An 18,996-nucleotide genomic window follows, 5' to 3' on the forward strand; every position below is an offset into this window, starting at 1 on the left:
CGCCTGTGTCTGACTCTGCTGCTGCTCCAGCTTGCTGGTGTCATTTTACATTGCCGGCCATCACTGTTTGCAATGTTATATTTGCTCTTTTGTGTAATGACTTTGTTGCTGCTGCTCAAATTTCTGATCAGGGCACACCATTAAACATTAATTGGGACAACAGCAGAAAAAGGTTTCCTCCCCCTTTAGTGTATTGCTCACCTGGGGGGTTGCTGCTCTACCCAACCCGTGGGGCTCTGAGTCCCAAGAAGCGTGGACATTACCAGGGACATTGCTGCTCTGCAGTGTCCACATGGTGAAAGAGTCCACACGCTGAAATCTTGTTCCTGACGTACTGCACTCGTACTCGGCGTTACTACAGAAAGTGTGAAGCCCACACTTATTTTAAGAAGGTTAAAGCCGTTTGAAAACTGCAAAAAAGGAACTTATTCATTTTTATATTCTCATCAAACTGCTCTATTTAGCAGTGACAGCTAATGTAATGTACACAATACTTTTGTAATGTTATAGAGTTTTCTCTTTGAAAGCAAACTTGAAGGGGAAATATGTACTCGTACAAATAAATTTTGCCCTGGCTAAACATGTCATAGACTTAGAATTACTATCATATGTCGCTTTTTTCTCTTCTGCTGATTTGTTGTAAGAATTTGAATTTCAAGATAAAATCTTTAATTGTAGAACAAAAATCTTTACACACATTTTAGATATTCTCTTAATTTTTGTCTTAAAACATCACCTTCCTCACACTGAATAAGTCGAGAAATTCTAATTCTGCTTTTTGTCCATTAAAGCAGGGGACAACCTGGTGGCTGAGAAATTCACGATCAGATACCGTTCCCCTTGTTTGGATGGACATGAGGTTCACTCATCTGTCAAATTTATACTGCAGACTTGTTATCCATCCAGTTATTAATCCTTAAATATACATTTACACTATTTATTTATAAAGCACCAAATTACAGCCAATGTCATCTCAAGGCACTTGAAAAAATACAATCCAATTCAATTAATTAAATTCCAAATTAATCCAATTCATATTAAAAGAAAGTAACCTAGCTAAGGAAACCAACAGATTGCACTGAAACTTGTCTTCAGTCCAATCTCCCGGCCTGAGCGTGCCTGAGGCGACTGTGGAGAGAAACGACTCCCTTTGAACAGGAAGAAACCTCTGGCAGAACCAGAACCAGGAAGGGTGGCCATCCGCCTCGACCAGCTGGGGTTTGAGAAGACAGAAAGGGGGGGGGTGGCTGTAACACCATTCAAAGGATATCTGTTGGAACAGGGAAACACGAGTTAATGACCATAATAATATCACATATACATAAAGAGAGTAAAGTGAGGAAAGGTGTGACAGATGAGGCCCCCCAGCAGTCTAGGCCTATAGCAGCTTAACTATGGGATGTTTCAGGGTCACCTGAGCCATCCCTAACTATAAGCTTTATCAGAAAGGAAAGTTTTAAGCCTGGTCTTAAAAGTGGAAAGGGTGTCTGCTTCCCGGACATTTACTGGCAGCTTATTCCACAAGAGAGGGGCCTGATAACTGAAGGCTCTGCCTCCCATTCTACTTTTAGAAACTCTGGGAACCTCAAGTAAACCTGCAGTTTGGGAACGAAGTGCTCTGTTAGGAAAATATCTTACAATGAGATCTTTAAGATATGATGGAGCTCGGTCATTAAGAGCTTTATATGTAAGGAGAAGAATCTTAAATTCTATTCTGAATTTAACAGGGAGCCAATGAAGAGAAGCTAAAACTGGAGAAATATGATCTCTGCTGTTAGTTCTCATCAAAACTCTGGCTGCAGCATTTTGGATCAACTGAAGGCTTTTCAGAGAATATGTGGGACAGCCCAATAATAAAGAATTACAGCAGTCCAATCCTGAAGTAACAAATGCATGGAGCAGTTTTTCTGCATCACTCTGAGACAAGATGTTCCTGATTTTAACAATATTACGAAGATGAAAGAAGGCAGTCATAAAAACCTGTTTTATATTTGAGTCGAATGATAAATTCTAGTCAAAAATAACTCCAAGGTTCCTCACTGTAGAACTAGAAGCCAAGGAAATACCATCTAGAGTAAATATATAGCTAGACAAAGATAACAACTTCAGTTTGTCTGAATTTAGAAGCAGACAGTTCTGAGTCATCCAAGTCTTTATAGCTGCTTTCGGACTGTAGGAACCTTTGGCAGTTCTAATAACCTTTTAATCCGCGGGGCTGTTTTCTCCCGCATTCGGACATACAGGAACTCGGGGCTTTCTCCCTTAGTTCCTATAACCATTTAGCTACTTCTCCGAGGCTGGGTCTTTTCATGGTTCTATAGAACGCATCTGACGGAGGTGTTTGGTGGTCGGTAGCTACGCCCCATGTCATGCTATCACGGCTGAAATGTTTACTCATACAACACGGATACAACCTTGGCGTGTTTAATAAGTTAAACCTCCACGTGGTCTCCTTTGTCTGCAGCGCTCTGCTCTCCTTTCTTCCTTCATGAAATGAAAAAGTATCGTCTCCTGACTCTCTCTGTGAGCTCTTCCAGCCTCCATGTTAGACGCCTGATGTGATCGTCCATGATTAATATCACCATCATGCAGACCATGAACACGGTGGCCTCCCCGCTCTCCATATTAGCTTCTTTGTGGTGTTTTTTCTTCTCTAATTACTTTTACCGGGTTCTGTTTTGTTTTGTTTTGTTGTTGAATGTGGCGCTAAATGGCTAGCGTAACACGTCACTGACACAGACGGCTGCGCGCGCCGCATCAGTCCCGACCTGGTCCCGACTCATGTGCGAATGCAGACTGAAACAGATCCGCTGGGGAAGGACAGTTATCAGAACGAAATTCGAATAGGACAGTTCTGATAACTGCGTTCTTAGAACGGCTCTGTCCGAAAGCGGCTTATGTCTTTAAGACATACTTGTAGTCTGACCAACCTATTGGGTTCATCTGGTTTTATAGATAAGTACAGCTGAGTATCATCAGCATAGCAATGGAAGTTTATGCCATGCTGTCTAATAATGTTACCTAATGGAAGCATGTATAAAGTGAAAAGAATCGGTCCAAGCACAGAACCCTGAGGAACTCCATGACTTACTCTGGTGTGTGAGGAAGATTCTTCATTTACAAGAACAAACTGAAATCTATCAGATAAATATGACTTAAACCAGCCTAATGCAGTTCCTTTAATCCCAATAACATGTTCAAGTCTGTGTAATAAGATACTGTGATCGACCGTATCAAATGCAGCACTGAGATCCAACAGGACAAGCACAGACACAAGTCCGCTATCAGAGGCTAAGAGGAGATCATTGGTAACTTTCAGCAGTGCAGTTTCTGTGCTATGATGCACTCTGAATCCTGACTGAAACTCTTCAAACAGATTATTTCTGTGTAAGTGATCACAAAGCTGAGCTGCAACTATTTTTTCAAGAACTTTAGACATAAAAGGGAGATTGGATATAGGTCTATAATGAGCCAACACTTCTGAATCAAGAGTAGGTTTTTTAAGTAAAGATTTAATTACAGCAACCTTAAAAGTCTGAGGTACATATCCTGTCAACAAAGACAGATTGATCAAATCCAATATGGAAGTGTCAATTAATGGGAAAACCTCCTTGAACAGTCTGGTTGGGATTGGGTCTAAAACACAAGTTGATGGTTTAGAAGAGACTATTGCTGTTGTTAGTTCAGAGAGATCAACTGGGCAGAAGCCGTCTAAATACAAATCAGGTTCTAAAGATACTTCTAAAGCTGCTGTACTTGATGATACATCACTGATAATAGTGGGAAGGACTCCATCAATCTTCTCTCTGATAGAAACAATTTTATTAATAAAGAAGCTCATGAAATCATCACTGCTGAGAGTTAAAGGAATAACTGACTCAGCAGAGCTCGGACTCTTAGTCAGACTGGCTACAGTGCTGAAAAGAAACCTGGGATTGTTCTTATTCTCTTCTATCAATGATGAATAATAAGCAGTTCTAGCTTTACGAAGGGCTTTCTTATACATTGTTAAACTATCTTTCCAGACTAACTGAGACTCTTCTAAATTAGAGGAACGCCACTGTCTCTCCAGCTTTCTTGCAGTCTGCTTTAAAGCACGCAGCTGTGAATTATACCAAGGAGCCAACCTCTTCTGACTGATTACCTTCCTTTTCAGAGGGGCAACATTGTCCAGTGCTGTACGCATTGAAACTATAGTGCTGTCAACAAGAGAGTCAAGTGTTGCTGGAGTAAAGTTTAGGTAGTCGTCCTCTGTCATATCTGCACATGGCAGTGAAGAAAAGGATGATGGAATTAATTCTTTAAATCTGGTTACAGCATCCTCTGATAGACACCTTCTATACGTAAATTTCTTCTCAGAAACTGTATAGTCAAGTAATGTAAACTCAAAGGTTATCAGGAAATGTTCAGATAAGACAGAGTTATGAGGGAACACTGTTAACTGTTCACTCTCAATGCCATAAGTCAGCACAAGATCAAGGGTGTGATTAAGGCAGTGAGTCGGTCTGTGAACACTGAGAAAATCCAATAGAGTCTAATGATCACAGATCAACTCATTCACTAACAGAGACTTTGAAATTAGAGATCTAATATTCAGCAAACCACATTTATCACTTAGATCCTAAATTTTTTATCCTCCAATGTTTTAATTTGTTGGGGGAACGGCTCTTGTTGAGGAAACAGACCGGTGTCCAGGTAAAACTGAGACAGTGTAACACAGAAAGTTGTGGCCATCGTTTTCTGTGACTCTGGGTGGCGCTGTTGCCCCTGAACAGCTTGATTCCGTGTCAAAGAAGAGTATCATATGCATTCATAAGAGCTTGAAAAAAAGCAATTGGACTTCTTCTTGGATCTTGACGACATTTCACATCTCATCCGAAAGGCTTGTCCCTTAAACCTCTTGCTCCAACCTGCCATCACTTTTGAACAAGATTCCCCAACTTGGAGAGAACATACCACCTTTTTTCGATTCGGAACCATGGTCTCAGATTTGGAAGAGCTGACTCTCATCCCAGCCGCTTCACACTCAACTGCAAACCGCTCCAGTGTGCCCTGAAGGTTTGGCTTGAAGAAGCCAACGGAACCACATCATCCTCAAAAAGGTTCTCAAATCAAACACCCTCTTATCCGTGACTATGCCTTGAGATCCTATCCATGAAAGCCACAAACAGGATTGGTGGTGATCCGCCTGAATCCAAGGTTCCACAATGGGTTGGTGCCTCATTCCAACACCCTAGAGTAAACTTTCTCAAGGAGGCTGAGTAGTTTGATCCCCCTGTTTTCTCCCCCTCCGGTGCCCTTTCTTAAAAATTGAAATCAGGCATTATCCCAGACCTCCAAACAACATTGAAGAGGCTTGTCAGCCATGACAACCCCACCAGCCTTTAGTATGTCAGGGCAACTTCTGCCAAGGTGATGGACGAATCTTCCCTCTTCTCATCAGACCCTACCTCCTCAATGGAGTATTGTGGAGCTAGTCAAGTGCTCCTTCCACTACGTGAAAATATCCTCAGTTTGTGTCAGCAGTTCTCCACCCAGGTCAAGCGCAACCTGGGAAGGCCCTTGCTTTCCCTTTGAGTCGTCAAATGGTTTACCAGAACATCTTTTTTTTATATATATATATTTTTTAATAATATTTTTATTTATTCACAGTTGCAGTAAACAATACATCAAAAGAGTCACATTTTCGTTTTTCTGCATAACCCAACACCCATCCCACCCATCCATGAGACCCTTATTACTTTATATAAACAGGTTGGTGTACCCAGTTGAGCTGGATAACAGTGTGAGAAAAAACAAAAAGAACGAAACCAAAATCAAAGACAAAACATAAACATGGTTACCTTCAGTTAAGTAAGTGAATAAAGTAGGCAGAGAAAAAAAAAATAATAAAATAAAATAAAATAATAAAAAAAAATTATAAATATATATATATATATATATATATATATATTTAAAAAAAAAAAAAAAAAAAAGGGGGGGGGGAAAAAACGAGGATTGCAACATAACACTTTTGTTTGTTTGCTGCCTGCGTCTGCATATTCAGTAGATCAGCCCGCTGTTCCCAGAGAATCAAATCTAAGGGGTGGGGGGTGGACCGGGCAAGGTATGGGTAAAGAATCAGGGGGATATTTCAGTTGCAGGGAGTTTATCAATATAGTCAAGTAGCGGTTTCCAGTGTGAGAGAAACTTCTCGGGGCGGCCTCTAAGGCTGAATTTGATTTTCTCCAATTTCAGTAGAAATAATAAATCGTGTAGCCAAGATTTAAAGGAGGGTGGTTGGGAAGATTTCCATAGGAGGAGAATTTTCCTGCGTGCGATCAAGGACGCGAAAGCTATGACATTTTTCTGCAAAGATGTGGTTACGAGTCCATCGGGAGGCACTCCGAAAATAGCTATCTGTGGCGAAGGACTAACAGATATTCCTAGGATGTCAGAAATAGATTTAAAAAATGATTGCCAGTAGTTAGACAGTTTAGATCATGTCCAGAACATGTGTGCTAGGTTGCAGGACGTCTGAGAGCATCTCTCACAAGCTTCAGTAGTACTGTCTGGATAAAGTTTGAAGAGTTTGTCTCTGCTATAGTGGAGTCTAAAGAGTACTTTAAATTGGATAACAGAAAGTCTGGCGCAGCTAGAGGAGGAGTTAACAGCTTCTAACGCTTTTTTCCATAGAGCATCAGAAATGCTTATCTGGAGTTCGGATTCCCAGTCAGCCCTGCTCTTATTTACAGATGTATCATTTGTTGGTGTTAAGAAGTTATAAAGAAATGAGACGTGACCCTTAGGCAGAGACTTAGCCTGGAGTACTAAGTCTATACCGCTGAGGGGTGGGGCTTGAGGGAACCGAGGAGAGTAGGTTCGTGCAAAGTCACGAAGTTGGAAAAAGCGAAAAAAGTCTGTATTACCTAGTCCAAAGGTCGAGCGTAGTTGGTTGAAACTGGCGAACAGTCCGTCAATGTATAAGTCTCTCAGGCATCTCAGGCCTTTATTTTCCAGAGCTGCAAAGCGCGAGTCAATCCTGGCTGGTACAAATAGGTGATTATTACAAAGTGGTGTACTTTGAGGTAGAGAGAGCCATCCAAACCGTTTCCTGATTCGAATCCAAATTTTTAATGTATTAGTTACAATGGGGTTAGATGTAAAATTTGCGAGAGAAAGGGGGAGGGTGCCGCATACTAGTCCCGGAGGGATGTGGAGCATGAGTTTGCCTCCAACTGACACCAACTATGTTGAGGTGAGGTGAACCAGAGCAATATCTTTTGTGCGTTAGCCGCCCAATAGTAGCCAAGGAGATTGGGTAATCCCAAGCCGCCTGATGATCTGCTCCTCTGGAGTAAGGATTTATTTGCTCTGGCTCGTTTACCTGCCCAGATGAATGTGGATATGATGCTGTCGATAAGATTAAAAAACGATCGAGGGAGGTAGATTGGTAGGCACTGGAAGAGGTAAAGGTATCTTGGTAAGATATTCATTTTTACTGTTTGGACTCTACCTGCTAGAGACAGGGGTAAGCGGTTCCACCTTTGAAGATCTTGTTTGACTGCTGCTGTCAGTACCGAGAAGTTCTGTTCTTTCAGTGTGCGCATAGATCGTGTGACTATTATTCCTAGATACTTTATGCCTACCGCAGCGGTTTTGAATGGTATAAGGTGAGTTGGAATTTCTGTGGCCAATTGATTTATTGGGAAACACTCGCTTTTGGTGATGTTCAGTTTATACCCGGAAAATACGCTGAAAGAGTCCAGTATTGAGATTATAGGTGGAAGGCTTGACAGGGGATCGCTTACATATAGGAGCAGGTCATCAGCATACAACGAAACCCGATGTTCCTCTCCATGCCTCCTTATTCCTTTGAACCCTCCTTCTGATTTCAATGCTATGGACAATGGCTCGATGGCAAGCGCGAACAACAGTGGAGAGAGGGGGCACCCTTGGCGTGTGCCACGGTAGAGGGGGAAAGGATCAGAGCGCTGTGTATTCGTGCATACTGACACCTGGGGAGAGGAGTACAATAATTTAATCCAAGAAATAAAGCAGGTGTTAAACCCAAATTGCTGCAAGGAAGAGAAGAGGTAGGGCCATTCCACCCTGTCGAAGGCCTTCTCACCGTCAAGTGATATAACCACCTCTGGATCATTAGGGGAGGATGGAGAATGAATGACGCTGTAGCGTTACCGGGTATTTATATACGTATTAAATATAAGGATTTATGAGATGTTCTTACAGTCTCAAATAAACCTTACCTCGAATTCAGGGCACCACCTACCTAGGTTTTGACTTAATTTAAGTCACAGTCAGGTAGGAAAACTGTTCGAAATCTTACGATCCTGGTGTTAAATTAATATTCAATTAATAATCAGTCTCATATCTCGCTACTTTCGTGAAGTTCTCGTTTGGTTGGACAGACATTACGTAAAGAAAGCATACGACGCAATCTGTGATTATAACATATATATAGATATATGAGCTGTTTATTACAATGATATGATCTTAGACATGAACCTTTAAACAAACAGGAGATGCATGGAATATGGGTGATTATATACAACGCTTAGTGAATATAAAATAAAATATGGGGAATGGAGAGTTACTGGATTTATTCAAATAGTTCGGGTTGGCTGACTATTTGAATCTAAATACTGACATTTCGGATTAATTTATCATTCTGTGAAAGCCTCGAGACATCCATCAAACCCACTTTAAGGTGAAAACGGGTCGGTCTTACTGTGCTTAGCCGGTTCGGACCACGGCAGCGGCCACGCGGGTCCGAGGGGATTTCTCTTCCGCTCTCTGGGCCTTCCTGGCTGTGGTGGCTGACTTTAGCGGACTTCTCAGTTGCTTCTTTCACCGGGAAACCGAAACGATGGTGCCGAGGACTGGGGTTAGATGGTCGAATCTTCTTAGTGTCAGTGGGTCCGTTGCTTCTCTGATGAAGTGAACTTAAGTTCACAGAAGATTAATAAAAGGTTGCTTGGAGTTGGCTTCTTGGTAGGAAAAGGTGATGATGGCGTGAAACAGCGGAGGTTAGGACGTGCGACGTAGAAGGACGTGGATGGCGAGGGACGAACAAAAACACGTAAAACGTGCATCTTCAGAGTATTTCAATCTGTTTCTTTGTTCGGGTCTTTCTTTCTCGTCTCCGGGGTCTCACTGGGTTCTGGAGGGTCTCCTCCGGTCGTCCGTTGCATCGTTATCCACACGTCCTTCCGCTCTCTCCTGAGATTATGGGAAAACTCCCAAACTCCGGCGAGCTCTTCTCTTCTGCTTAAACCATCTCTAAAAGTCTCTGAGCAGCTGTTCTCTGCTCAAATCTCCTTCTGAAACTCTGGGTTGGAACCCTTCTGGAACAAGAGGCAAGAAGCAAGAGAGCAGACGCCTGAAGCGAGCCAGCAAACGAGAGAACTAGCGAGAGACAGAGAGCCAGAGAGAGTGTGTTTTCCGCGGGTTCCGGGTTTTGACTCTCGGAGGCGGGGCTTACACTACTTTTTCAGCCAATGACATGCTTGAACTGTGTGCATGTCTGTGTAAGGTGATCTGTGCTATATGGGGATTTCTGGATTTAGACAAAGAAAACTCTTATTTCTCCATTACTCCCATCTCATAGAACATTTGTCTCAGTGATTGTGAAAACACCACATCTTGTTAAGATATGCAGATTAAAGATATAACATAGACTTGTAATATAAAGACATCAAAATAACACACATGATAAAGACAATTATGACTTTCAAAATTCAGATGAATATCTATGAAATCGTGACATATGAATAGTGAGCCATACAATGCTAATTTCTGTGTTAACAATGGGGACACTAAACAAATACCAAATAGATACCGAAGGGACATCGTTAAAAGTTAAATTGTTGCATATACATTGTCCATTTTACTGAGTCCTCTGGGATTTAAATGTTCAACTAATCAACACTGCAGACCACTAGGGGGCAATGTGGTTCCATCAGGCAGGTTGGGCATTTTCCACCAAAATCAGTTCTTTGTCAATATTTAAGCCAGAATCGTACAAATTGTCTCTATATGCGTCTTGTGATCAAGCTGGAAACCTGAAAGAAATTGTACACGGTTATCAAACACATTTAATATAGTTTTAAGATTCGACTAAAAGTGAGTCTTCTCAGTTCGTGTGTAGCCATCTGGTCGGTTTGCTGGTGAAAAGGGGTGTTAAAGTGTCAACTTCGATTTATGGTCTAGATAAGATAGTAAGTGTCCCACTTTTCCAAGAGTGAGTTCGACTCCCCAAAAGCTCTTAAGGGTGTTGTAAATTAGGCAGTTTCTGTCTCTTTTTCCTTTGTGGAAAGAAAATGAAGATCTGGTTTATATCCACATACGTAAACATCCCCCACAGGAATGTTGGTTTTGTCAAAGTTTGAAAAACTCTTAAAGGTCCCATGGCATGAAATTTTCACTTTTTAAGGTTGTTTAACATTAATATGAGTTCCTCTAGCCTGCCTGCGGTCCCCCAGTGTCTAAAAATGACGATAGACCTAAACCATGCACTGGAAATTATTCTCTGCCTTTGGAAATGTGACCATGCAGAAGGCCTGATCGAGAAAGCCGCCGCTTATGACGTGTGCCCGCTTATGACGTGGAGGTTGTTTCCACCCAGAGCCAATAAACTGCCTTTCCCCGCCCACAGCTCTTTGGCCAGCTCATTGTAAAATCAGTTGAAAGTCTGCGCAACGCCATCTTGATTTTTCTGCGTAGGATATCTAACACACCATGGCTGATCGAAAGCATAACATTTGCTCTGTACATGGATGTACAACGGATCTAAAAAATCTTTTTAAAGCTCCTGCATCAGAACCCCTAAAGAGCCAGTGGTCAGATTTTGTTTTTTCTGGGAAAGTGACAAAAGAACAGAAGAGATTTGTGTATGTGTGCGCCAAACATTTCACGGAGGATTGTTTCCAAAACTTGGGCCAATACCGAGCTGGCCTTGCCGATCGTCTTAAAATGAACCCTGGATCAGTACCAACTCTCTTTGGCCCAACTACAGACCTCGGACAAGTAAGTAATTTAACGCTCTATAATTGTCTTGCTTTTATGTATGTACAGTATAGTTAAATAGCTTGTTACCACAAGAAAGTGTCCTGAAAGTATCGTTAGCTCTGCAGCTAATAGCTAATGCAGCTACTGTCGCTAATGTAACAGTAAATAGCATGAGGTATGCGAGTGGACACCTCATTTACTGTAACGCCAGTGTTGTGTACTTATTTGTTGTTTTGATAGCCGTCCTGCTGTTGGTGTTATGGCGCGCACGATATCTGCCTTTCCCCTGATTAAAATGACTAGCACTACGTCCATCTTTGCAAACCAGAGCAATCAGCTGAGAATGTCAAACTCGCGATTAGCATAGGGCTAAGTCTTCAAACTTGCATTTGGAAGATATACAAAGTAATAACTTGTACTAATTTGACCTTGTTGTATCTACACAGGCCAGCACATCAAGTGCTTTTATTCAGCTGCCTCTCTCAAGGGATGTTGCCTGCCAGACAGACCAACTGGAAACACATACTGTAGCCACACAGCTATCCTTTAGGACTTTGAAGGCCCACATCAGAAGTGAAGGTATTTTGACCCTGTATTTATTTTGCTTGAGAAAACAACAGAACAAAACTTTACTAAAGACCAGTGTTATATTTTGCATGTCTTACTAATGATCGCAAGAAAAATTATTACAATGCGTTGGATGCAGCCTGAGCCTCATACAGTGGCTCAATGGAGACAGAGGTGTAATCAAGTCCAAGTGATGGAAAATATGACAGTTCTACAGTTAAAATTACCCCTTTTCCTTAGGAGATGGACACCTGTCATTCTTTATATTGGTTAAGCATATAATTGTATAAGACGAATGTAACATAAGCTTGCAATCAAGGTGAACCTTTTTTTTTCTAATGTATTTTTATTTTAATTTTATTTTAATTTTCAATTTTATTTGTATATGTGTGTTTTATGTATAATATTGTTATTATTATTATTTGTCTGTTTCTGTGTGGTGTGTTTGTTTGTATTGCCTATACGTTATTGGCAATAAAGTAAAAAAAAGAAAGAAGTGAAGGTATGTTCTAGCCACCTTCAATAAGATGAGATTAACTTTATTGTCCCACATGTGAAATTGGGTTAGAAGAGTGCTGTCACTGTATGAATACATCATATGTCATACACATGAATGACTTGACATATCAAACAAACATACATCCTGACGGTACAATGGTGATATTTGTTGCAGGTGTCCAGGCAACTGTCTCCTGCAAAGACTTTGGTGTTGGGACGTCCAATGTAGACCCTTTGTTCCTGTCATCAACACCAGTAAAGAGACCATCCAAAAGACCTCGATTGGATCTTGAGGAGGAGCAGGAAGATGATGCATTGGAGGGAAGCTCTTTAGTGGATACCCCAAAGGGACAGGATTCCACTTATGACCCTGCAGACTCTGTCACAGCGTCCGAAAACTCTACACTGAGGCTGTAAGTTATCATTATCTGTGTGTGAGTGTGAAGAAAATGTAGGGATTGTGAGAACTTTCATAATTTTTTTTTAATTGTATGGCATTCCAACATGAAGGATTGGTCTCAGCGAGACTGTTGTTGTTTATAGCATTACTTTTAGGATTATTTATGTGCATACAGATTATTCATCTGGCTTCAAGGAGTGTGCTGGTTTAAAGTACTGTCCAGATGAAAGCTCAATCTGATCAACTCAAAATGTGTTTTGCTTTCTTTGTGGTTTTATATAGAGAGGAGTCCTCCACTTCCACACACATCAAGAAGTACATAGTGTACGAGAACTGCATCATGCAGTTGTTTAATGCATGTCCGGTCTGCACACGGGCATGTGATGTGAAGACTCAAAGGCTGGGGACATTCCTGTCTGTGAAGCAGCGGTGTCCCCACTGCACATTTAGAAGACAATGGAATAGCCAGCCTATCCTGGGTAGCACGCCAGCTGGAAACCTGCACCTTTCTGCCGCTGTGTACCTGAGTGGTGCATCTTTCATACAAATAGAAAAGGTAAAGTATGTGCAACTGTAGATACCGTAACTGAAATACTTGTATTTATATCAAATTACATGTATTATTTCTCCCCTCCACACCCAGGTCTTCAAGGCAATGAAGCTGGAGTTGTTTCGGTATGAAACATTTCGCCGGCATGCCAGAGCCTTCATTGAACCTGCAGTTATTCACCACTGGAAAGTCACACAGGATGTGAATCTGCAGCGGCTTACTCGGGAGGAAAAAGTCATACTCGGTGGTGACATGAGGGCTCATTCTCCAGGTATTGTTACTTGACTGAAGTATTGTATTTTGTACAGTGATATTGTTTGAAGTTCAAAGGAATGACAGCAGGCAGGGGGTGGTTTTATCAAGGTCTTTAGCTCCAACTATCTGTAGCCAAAGGCCAGCAATCAGAGTGTAATAGTGCTGGCTCTGAGACACACAAAAGCCAGGGACCAGGTCTGATGGCTCTAAGCAGTGTGTTGTTATGTGAAGTTATGAATTGCACCTAAATATAAGAATACATAATATGTATTGAATAGTGATTCCAAGTGTCATTATTTAAACCCAATTTTTAACAGGTCACTCTGCAAAATATGGGAGTTACACCATGATGGATCTCCAAACTAACACCGTTGTGGACATTCAGTTGGTCCAGGTGAGTTGTTGAAATTGACTCTGTAAAGGGGTTATTTGTTGTAATTTAAAAATCAAGGTCCATAATACATTGTCTACTAATGTGTTTTTTTTCTGTGGTGACAGAGCAACGAGGTTGGTGGTAGCTGCTATATGGAGAAAGAGGGCCTGACGAGGAGTCTGGCCTTGCTCGAGTCGCGTGACGTCAAACTGGATTGCATTGTCACCGATCGTCATCCTCAAGTTCAAAAGTTCCTCAGGGAGAGAAACATCACCCAGTACTACGATGTGTGGCACTTCGCAAAAGGTAACTATTCAGGTTTTCAGGTAACCTAAAGTACTTATGGCATCTGAGGTGGAAAAGACGCTGGCGTTCACCAGTGAATCAACATGTTTGGTCAAAGTCAGATGTTCAGAAATATCAACACCAAGATCTACTCTTTCCACCTCAGAGTCGTTAATCTGGACTGGTTGGTAGACTTTCTGCTGATATTGCCTGAAATCTATATATATCTCCTTAGTCTTGGTAACAATAGGAGTAGGTTGTTGTCTTGGCAACAGTTTGAAAGTCTATCTACCTCATTCAAGTAAGCCTGCTCATTGTTCTTAGAAATTAGGTCAACTACTGCTGTGTCATCAGAAAAATTGACAGCAGTGATGTTGGACAGTCAAATGCTGACATTATGAGTCAATATTATCAAATGCTTTGAAATTGTTTTTGAATTGCTACAGCATAGTTGTCACTCTTACTCTTTACTAAGTGGAATGTTGTTTGCTTTCATTTTAGGAATTTCAAAGAAACTGGAAGTCCTATGTAAGATGAAAGACTGTGAGAAACTGAACAAGTGGATGAAAAGCATCAACAACCACATATACTGGACTGCAGCTAATTCAACCTCAGGGCCAGAGAGAATTGCCAAGTGGAACGCGATCCTCAACCATGTGCAAGATATCCACACGCATGAGAATCCTCTTTACCCCAAGTGTGAGCATGCAATCCGCACAACAACGGACAAAAAGAAATGGCTCCAAGCAGGTATCTCAACCAATATGCAGGCAAAATGTTAAAACAGCAAACAGACAAGCAAACAACGAGGTCATTGCTGTGATATTTGTTACTGTATTGTTTTCTAATAAGATATTTTGTTATTGTTTGCAGCAACTCCAGCTTTCTACAAGTTGGAGTCTCTGCTGACAAAGAAAAGAACGCTGAAGGATGTGGAAAAACTGAGCCCCCACCACCAAACGTCATCTTTGGAGGCTTTCCATGCAGTCATCCTTCGTTTTGCTCCAAAAAATGTAGTGTTTCCCTTTATTGGAATGCTGTGCAGGTAAAACAAATCTTTACTCAATACTTTTAGGAATTTTAGTTTAAAATATCTGTCAATATGAACAAATATTTTTATCTTGTCCTTCCAGACTCTACCTGGCTGCTATGCATTTCAATGAAAATGCGGATCGACCACAGGCCGAAACGGAGGAAGGTGTACCCCTCTTTAAACTCTCCTTTCCAAAGTCTCGGAAGGGAGAGTGCAGAGCTAAACCAGTAAAGACGAAGGCGACCTTTGGTAATGGTTCAAATCAATTAAAATGACACATTGTTTGGAATATTAACATTTATTTCTCTCGAAGAAAAATGGATTACATACAAATGCACAGTAAAAACAAAACTCAACCAATTAAATGGAGATATTGCTTGTGCTTTATGATACAGGTTATGTTTCTGACATGATGGACCTAATCTTCGATGAAGTCTTTTTTAACCCGACACCATACAACGATGCGCTGTTGGCCATCTCTGTCCCAGAAAACTTATCAGCGCAGTATGAGAGGCCGGACAAGGAGGAGGTCATTGCCAGCTTTGTTTCAAGGTTCAAACAGGGGGCCGTTTAAACCCAACATAGTGGCCTTCCTCATCAGGAAACTCCGAGCGGATGCGCAGGACCACACAGGCTGGAATTACAACCCGGATTCTGCGTCCCAAGAAGCCCCAGCACCAGCTCACAAAACTGCGACAGGACAGATACCTGTAGCGACTGAACAATTGATTCAGAAATTTTAGATATTAAATTCTGAATGTATCATTGTGTGTGTGAAAAAATAATTCTATGCACCAATGGATCATATTCGGTCTGTTTTGTGTGTCCCCCCCCCACCCCATCCCTCGCTGTACAAAAATAAATAAATTATTGGAATACAAAGTCAAAACTCTAAACTTCTGTTATTAACTTATCTAACAATGCACAATTTACCGGTGTATTTCTCTGAACTGTAGAGGACCATAGTCTGCTCTGTATATTTGGCTGGCATTTTGAAGTGAGTAGACATTTAGGCAGACAGGCTCCAATCCAGGATGGTCTACCATGCATGGGAGCTGTTCTTCGACCTCCCGAAGTCGTGTAGTAACCTTTTTTAGAATTAGAAACGGTAAGTGACATTTATTAGCAAAATTAGTTGCCGAAAGAAGAGACAAATTATTTTCCAGTGAGGTGGTGAGAATGTTACCTGTGGTATCTCAAGGCAGCAAATATTCTCCACTTCTGTGGGCATAGTTGCACATTTTCCACAATGGCACCTATGTAAAAAATTTAGGTGGATATAAACAACATAAAAAGGTATAATGGCTTGTTAGTGTCTAGCTTGTGGCTGTTGAGTAAGTAAACATCAAATGTGCTCTGGAGTAAATCAAATATTATTTTTCATACGGTGAACATTTATCTTCAGGAATAAATCATGAGTAATGTGCAACATGATTTACATGGATGTGAAGGCTGCATAGCTCTTTTTTATGACAAAGATTACTGATATAACTAGACATACAACTACTTCAGCATAGGTAGCTAAGCCCACATGATAATATCTGTAACAACACATAAGCAAAACAAACTAAATTAACGGCGAAATACTTAACTAACCATTCAGAGACGTCCTGCTGTAGTCGCTGATTTTCAACTTCTTCAACTTCTTCTCCATCTGGATCAGACTCTGGGTCAAATTGAAAAGCTTGAACGACTGCTGTTCTACGTGCCATAGCGATTCACAACGCATTTGCGCATGGTACCAAGGGCGGAAGTAAGGCCACACCCCCACCCTCCGCTTTGCCCCGTCTTTCTCCTCCTAATTTGCATTTAAAGCTGCAGGCCCTAAACAGCTCATTCTGAGGATCCTAAGAAAAACTCATTTTGGGACTGGCTGTAATTCTGCACCAAGGCAGAATGTTGCCTATATACAGTATAATACAGTATAAGGGGACCACTAAAGCCTCTAAAAATATATAAAAGCCTCCATTTATTTTCATGTCATAGGATCTTTAATCCACACGGCACTGTGACTGCTACATTCCCCCATTCGAATCGGATCTGAACTCGTGGCTGATCCGAATCGCAGGTGAAGAAGTCCAGTGTGTCCGAGCCTGGTGGTTGCTAGGACTCTCAAGAGGGTTATGGTGGGTGTCTCGAGACAACCTAATACAATTCTGACACAACAATGGCTATAAACGTACAATGGCTATAAACGTAATTTTGTTAAGCTTACCTAACCTACGTAGCAAATGTCTAATAGCTAAAGATAATGTTCATAAGTAAAGGTTTCTAAGCCTATATAATTTCAAATGGAAAATCCTAGTAAAAGCATGCAGATTTCTTTTGGAAAAAGATCAATGTTAGGGGAGAATTTTACTCATGTTAGGGTCATGATCTAGGATGTGGTATTTCTTAATAGTTAGGAAATGAGCACGTTTACTACCTGAGTGTGAGCATATTCGCAGGACTTATACGAACAGTAATGTGTAACATATTTGTCGCGGCGGCGGTCCTGGACAGGGCTTCACTGTACAGTAGCAACGAGTGATATTCTAACTAAAGGATCCATGGTGAGAGCTGTTGTCAGTATTTCACTGCTAATTTTGCTTTTAATTCAGTTATAGACCAGTTTCCCCCATTTGTAGATGTCACATGGGTGAAATAAGGTAAGTTGAGTGTGTCACCAGATGATGATAGACTTGAAAATTGAAGTTTTGAACACTGAGGTGTCCTGGATTCAATCTTGAGGCATCATGATACTACGGAGTAGTTTTATCGTGATTAGGTAAGTGATATTTTGAGAGTAAGCTTCTTTGCTTCCTTTAAGAGTTAGCTATGGTTAAAGGTTTGGTATTCGGGGTTACTAGAATGTTTGTTGGAGTGTATGGTCCTACCTCCAGGAACAGGCTAGCATTTCTAAGTCTCTGTTAGCACGGTTGGGTTCTGAACTTTTTCTTTTCTTTTAGTAGCAGACTTTTCAGGCTATCGATATCATCTTGACTGATGGCACTTATTTCACTAGACCATTGCTGAGCTTTGATGTGGTCCTTGTCGATGACTCTGCTCATCTCAGTTGTTTTCTGATCTGGTGATGGTTGTGACCATGCAGTGTGTGATGGTTTATAGCGAGACCGAAGTCTATAATTGCAGTTGCGGTTTTGAACAGATTGCTGGTCATGTCGATTTTGAAAAGACATGTCTTTTTGCGGGTTTGAATGAACACTGTGGTTTTCACTGTGGCAGTGAGTTGGGTCATGGCTGGGCCATGAGGATTTGGAATAGTTGTGTTTGGAGCCTTTCTTAGGCCGTTGAGAATGTGGCCAGTGGGGGACCTCTGCTGGAGGTCTGCCACTTTGTCCCACTTCTAACTCTGGGGACCAAGAACCAGGGTTCTGGGTCTGTGTGGTGATGGGTTCTGGCTGTTTAGCTTGTCTATGTTTTTGGAAACCTAGACTGGCCCATTCACGTAGCTGCTGAATGGTAGCAGTGTGAGGGTTAGCTATAACTCCTAAGTGATAGCTGGTAGTTGGATGGAGGTTTTGAAAGAAAAGAGTTTTGAAACTCATGTCTTCCTCCATTCCTACCTTGTTGCTGAAACCAAAATAAGCTTTGAGGAGGCGGTAATAATACTGCTGAGGCAGCTCATTCTGTCCTTGTTTAACCATCATGGCAGCGGTTAAGCCAGATGGGGTCAGCTCGTCTGAAAACTCGCGTTCGAGTGTTTGGCAGAGGAGTGTATAGTCGTTCCGGATGTAATCGGGTTGACGTTCAATGAATCTACTGACTTCACGGCTAGATGTAACCTTAATCAAGTAGAATTTGTTGTTAACTGATGCGTTTGGAAACCTTCGCAGGAAGAAATCAATGTCGTCCAAATATGCTCGGGTGTCATGTGGCGTCCCAAGAGTCGGTTCGAATCTGGGCACATGGCGAGCAATTTTGTCAAGCTCTTCGTCAGAGGGAGCTTGTGGAACGTGGGGTCCTAGAGTAGGAAATGATTGATCCGGTTTACCTGGATCATAAACGATCTTTTCAGATCTGAAAGA

At 41.5% G+C, this 18,996-nt stretch overlaps 1 protein-coding gene and 1 long non-coding RNA gene across 2 annotated transcripts; one reads left to right on the forward strand and one right to left on the reverse strand.

Annotated features, from left to right (window-relative positions):
• Positions 1-5,974: 5,974 nt before the first annotated feature.
• On the forward strand, positions 5,975-16,150 carry LOC142399485 (uncharacterized). Its single transcript, XM_075484196.1, has 10 exons — positions 5,975-11,586; positions 12,248-12,485; positions 12,755-13,028; positions 13,116-13,293; positions 13,595-13,671; positions 13,776-13,956; positions 14,437-14,685; positions 14,809-14,980; positions 15,069-15,217; positions 15,364-16,150. Exons 3-10 carry the CDS (start codon positions 12,813-12,815, stop codon positions 15,540-15,542), a joined length of 1,401 nt encoding a protein of 466 aa, XP_075340311.1. The 5' UTR covers positions 5,975-11,586; positions 12,248-12,485; positions 12,755-12,812; the 3' UTR covers positions 15,543-16,150.
• Positions 15,280-16,226, reverse strand: LOC142399486 (uncharacterized). Its single transcript, XR_012772871.1, has 3 exons — positions 16,155-16,226; positions 15,902-16,056; positions 15,280-15,685 (listed from the first exon to the last, which is right to left on the reverse strand). It is a non-coding gene; the product is annotated as an uncharacterized LOC142399486 (long non-coding RNA).
• Positions 16,227-18,996: the final 2,770 nt, after the last annotated feature.

This window comes from Odontesthes bonariensis, chromosome 14 (assembly GCF_027942865.1).
Source record: "Odontesthes bonariensis isolate fOdoBon6 chromosome 14, fOdoBon6.hap1, whole genome shotgun sequence".
Lineage (NCBI taxonomy): Eukaryota > Metazoa > Chordata > Actinopteri > Atheriniformes > Atherinopsidae > Odontesthes > Odontesthes bonariensis.

Excerpts from the sequence above, each read along its gene's own strand:
- LOC142399485 (XM_075484196.1), top strand. The coding sequence starts at position 12,813 with ATGCAGTTGTTTAATGCATGTCCGGTCTGCACACGGGCATGTGATGTG. Across the intron at positions 13,672-13,775 it reads TGGACATTCAGTTGGTCCAG|AGCAACGAGGTTGGTGGTAG; the intron begins GTGAGTTGTTGA and ends CTGTGGTGACAG. Across the intron at positions 15,218-15,363 it reads AAAGACGAAGGCGACCTTTG|GTTATGTTTCTGACATGATG; the intron begins GTAATGGTTCAA and ends TTTATGATACAG.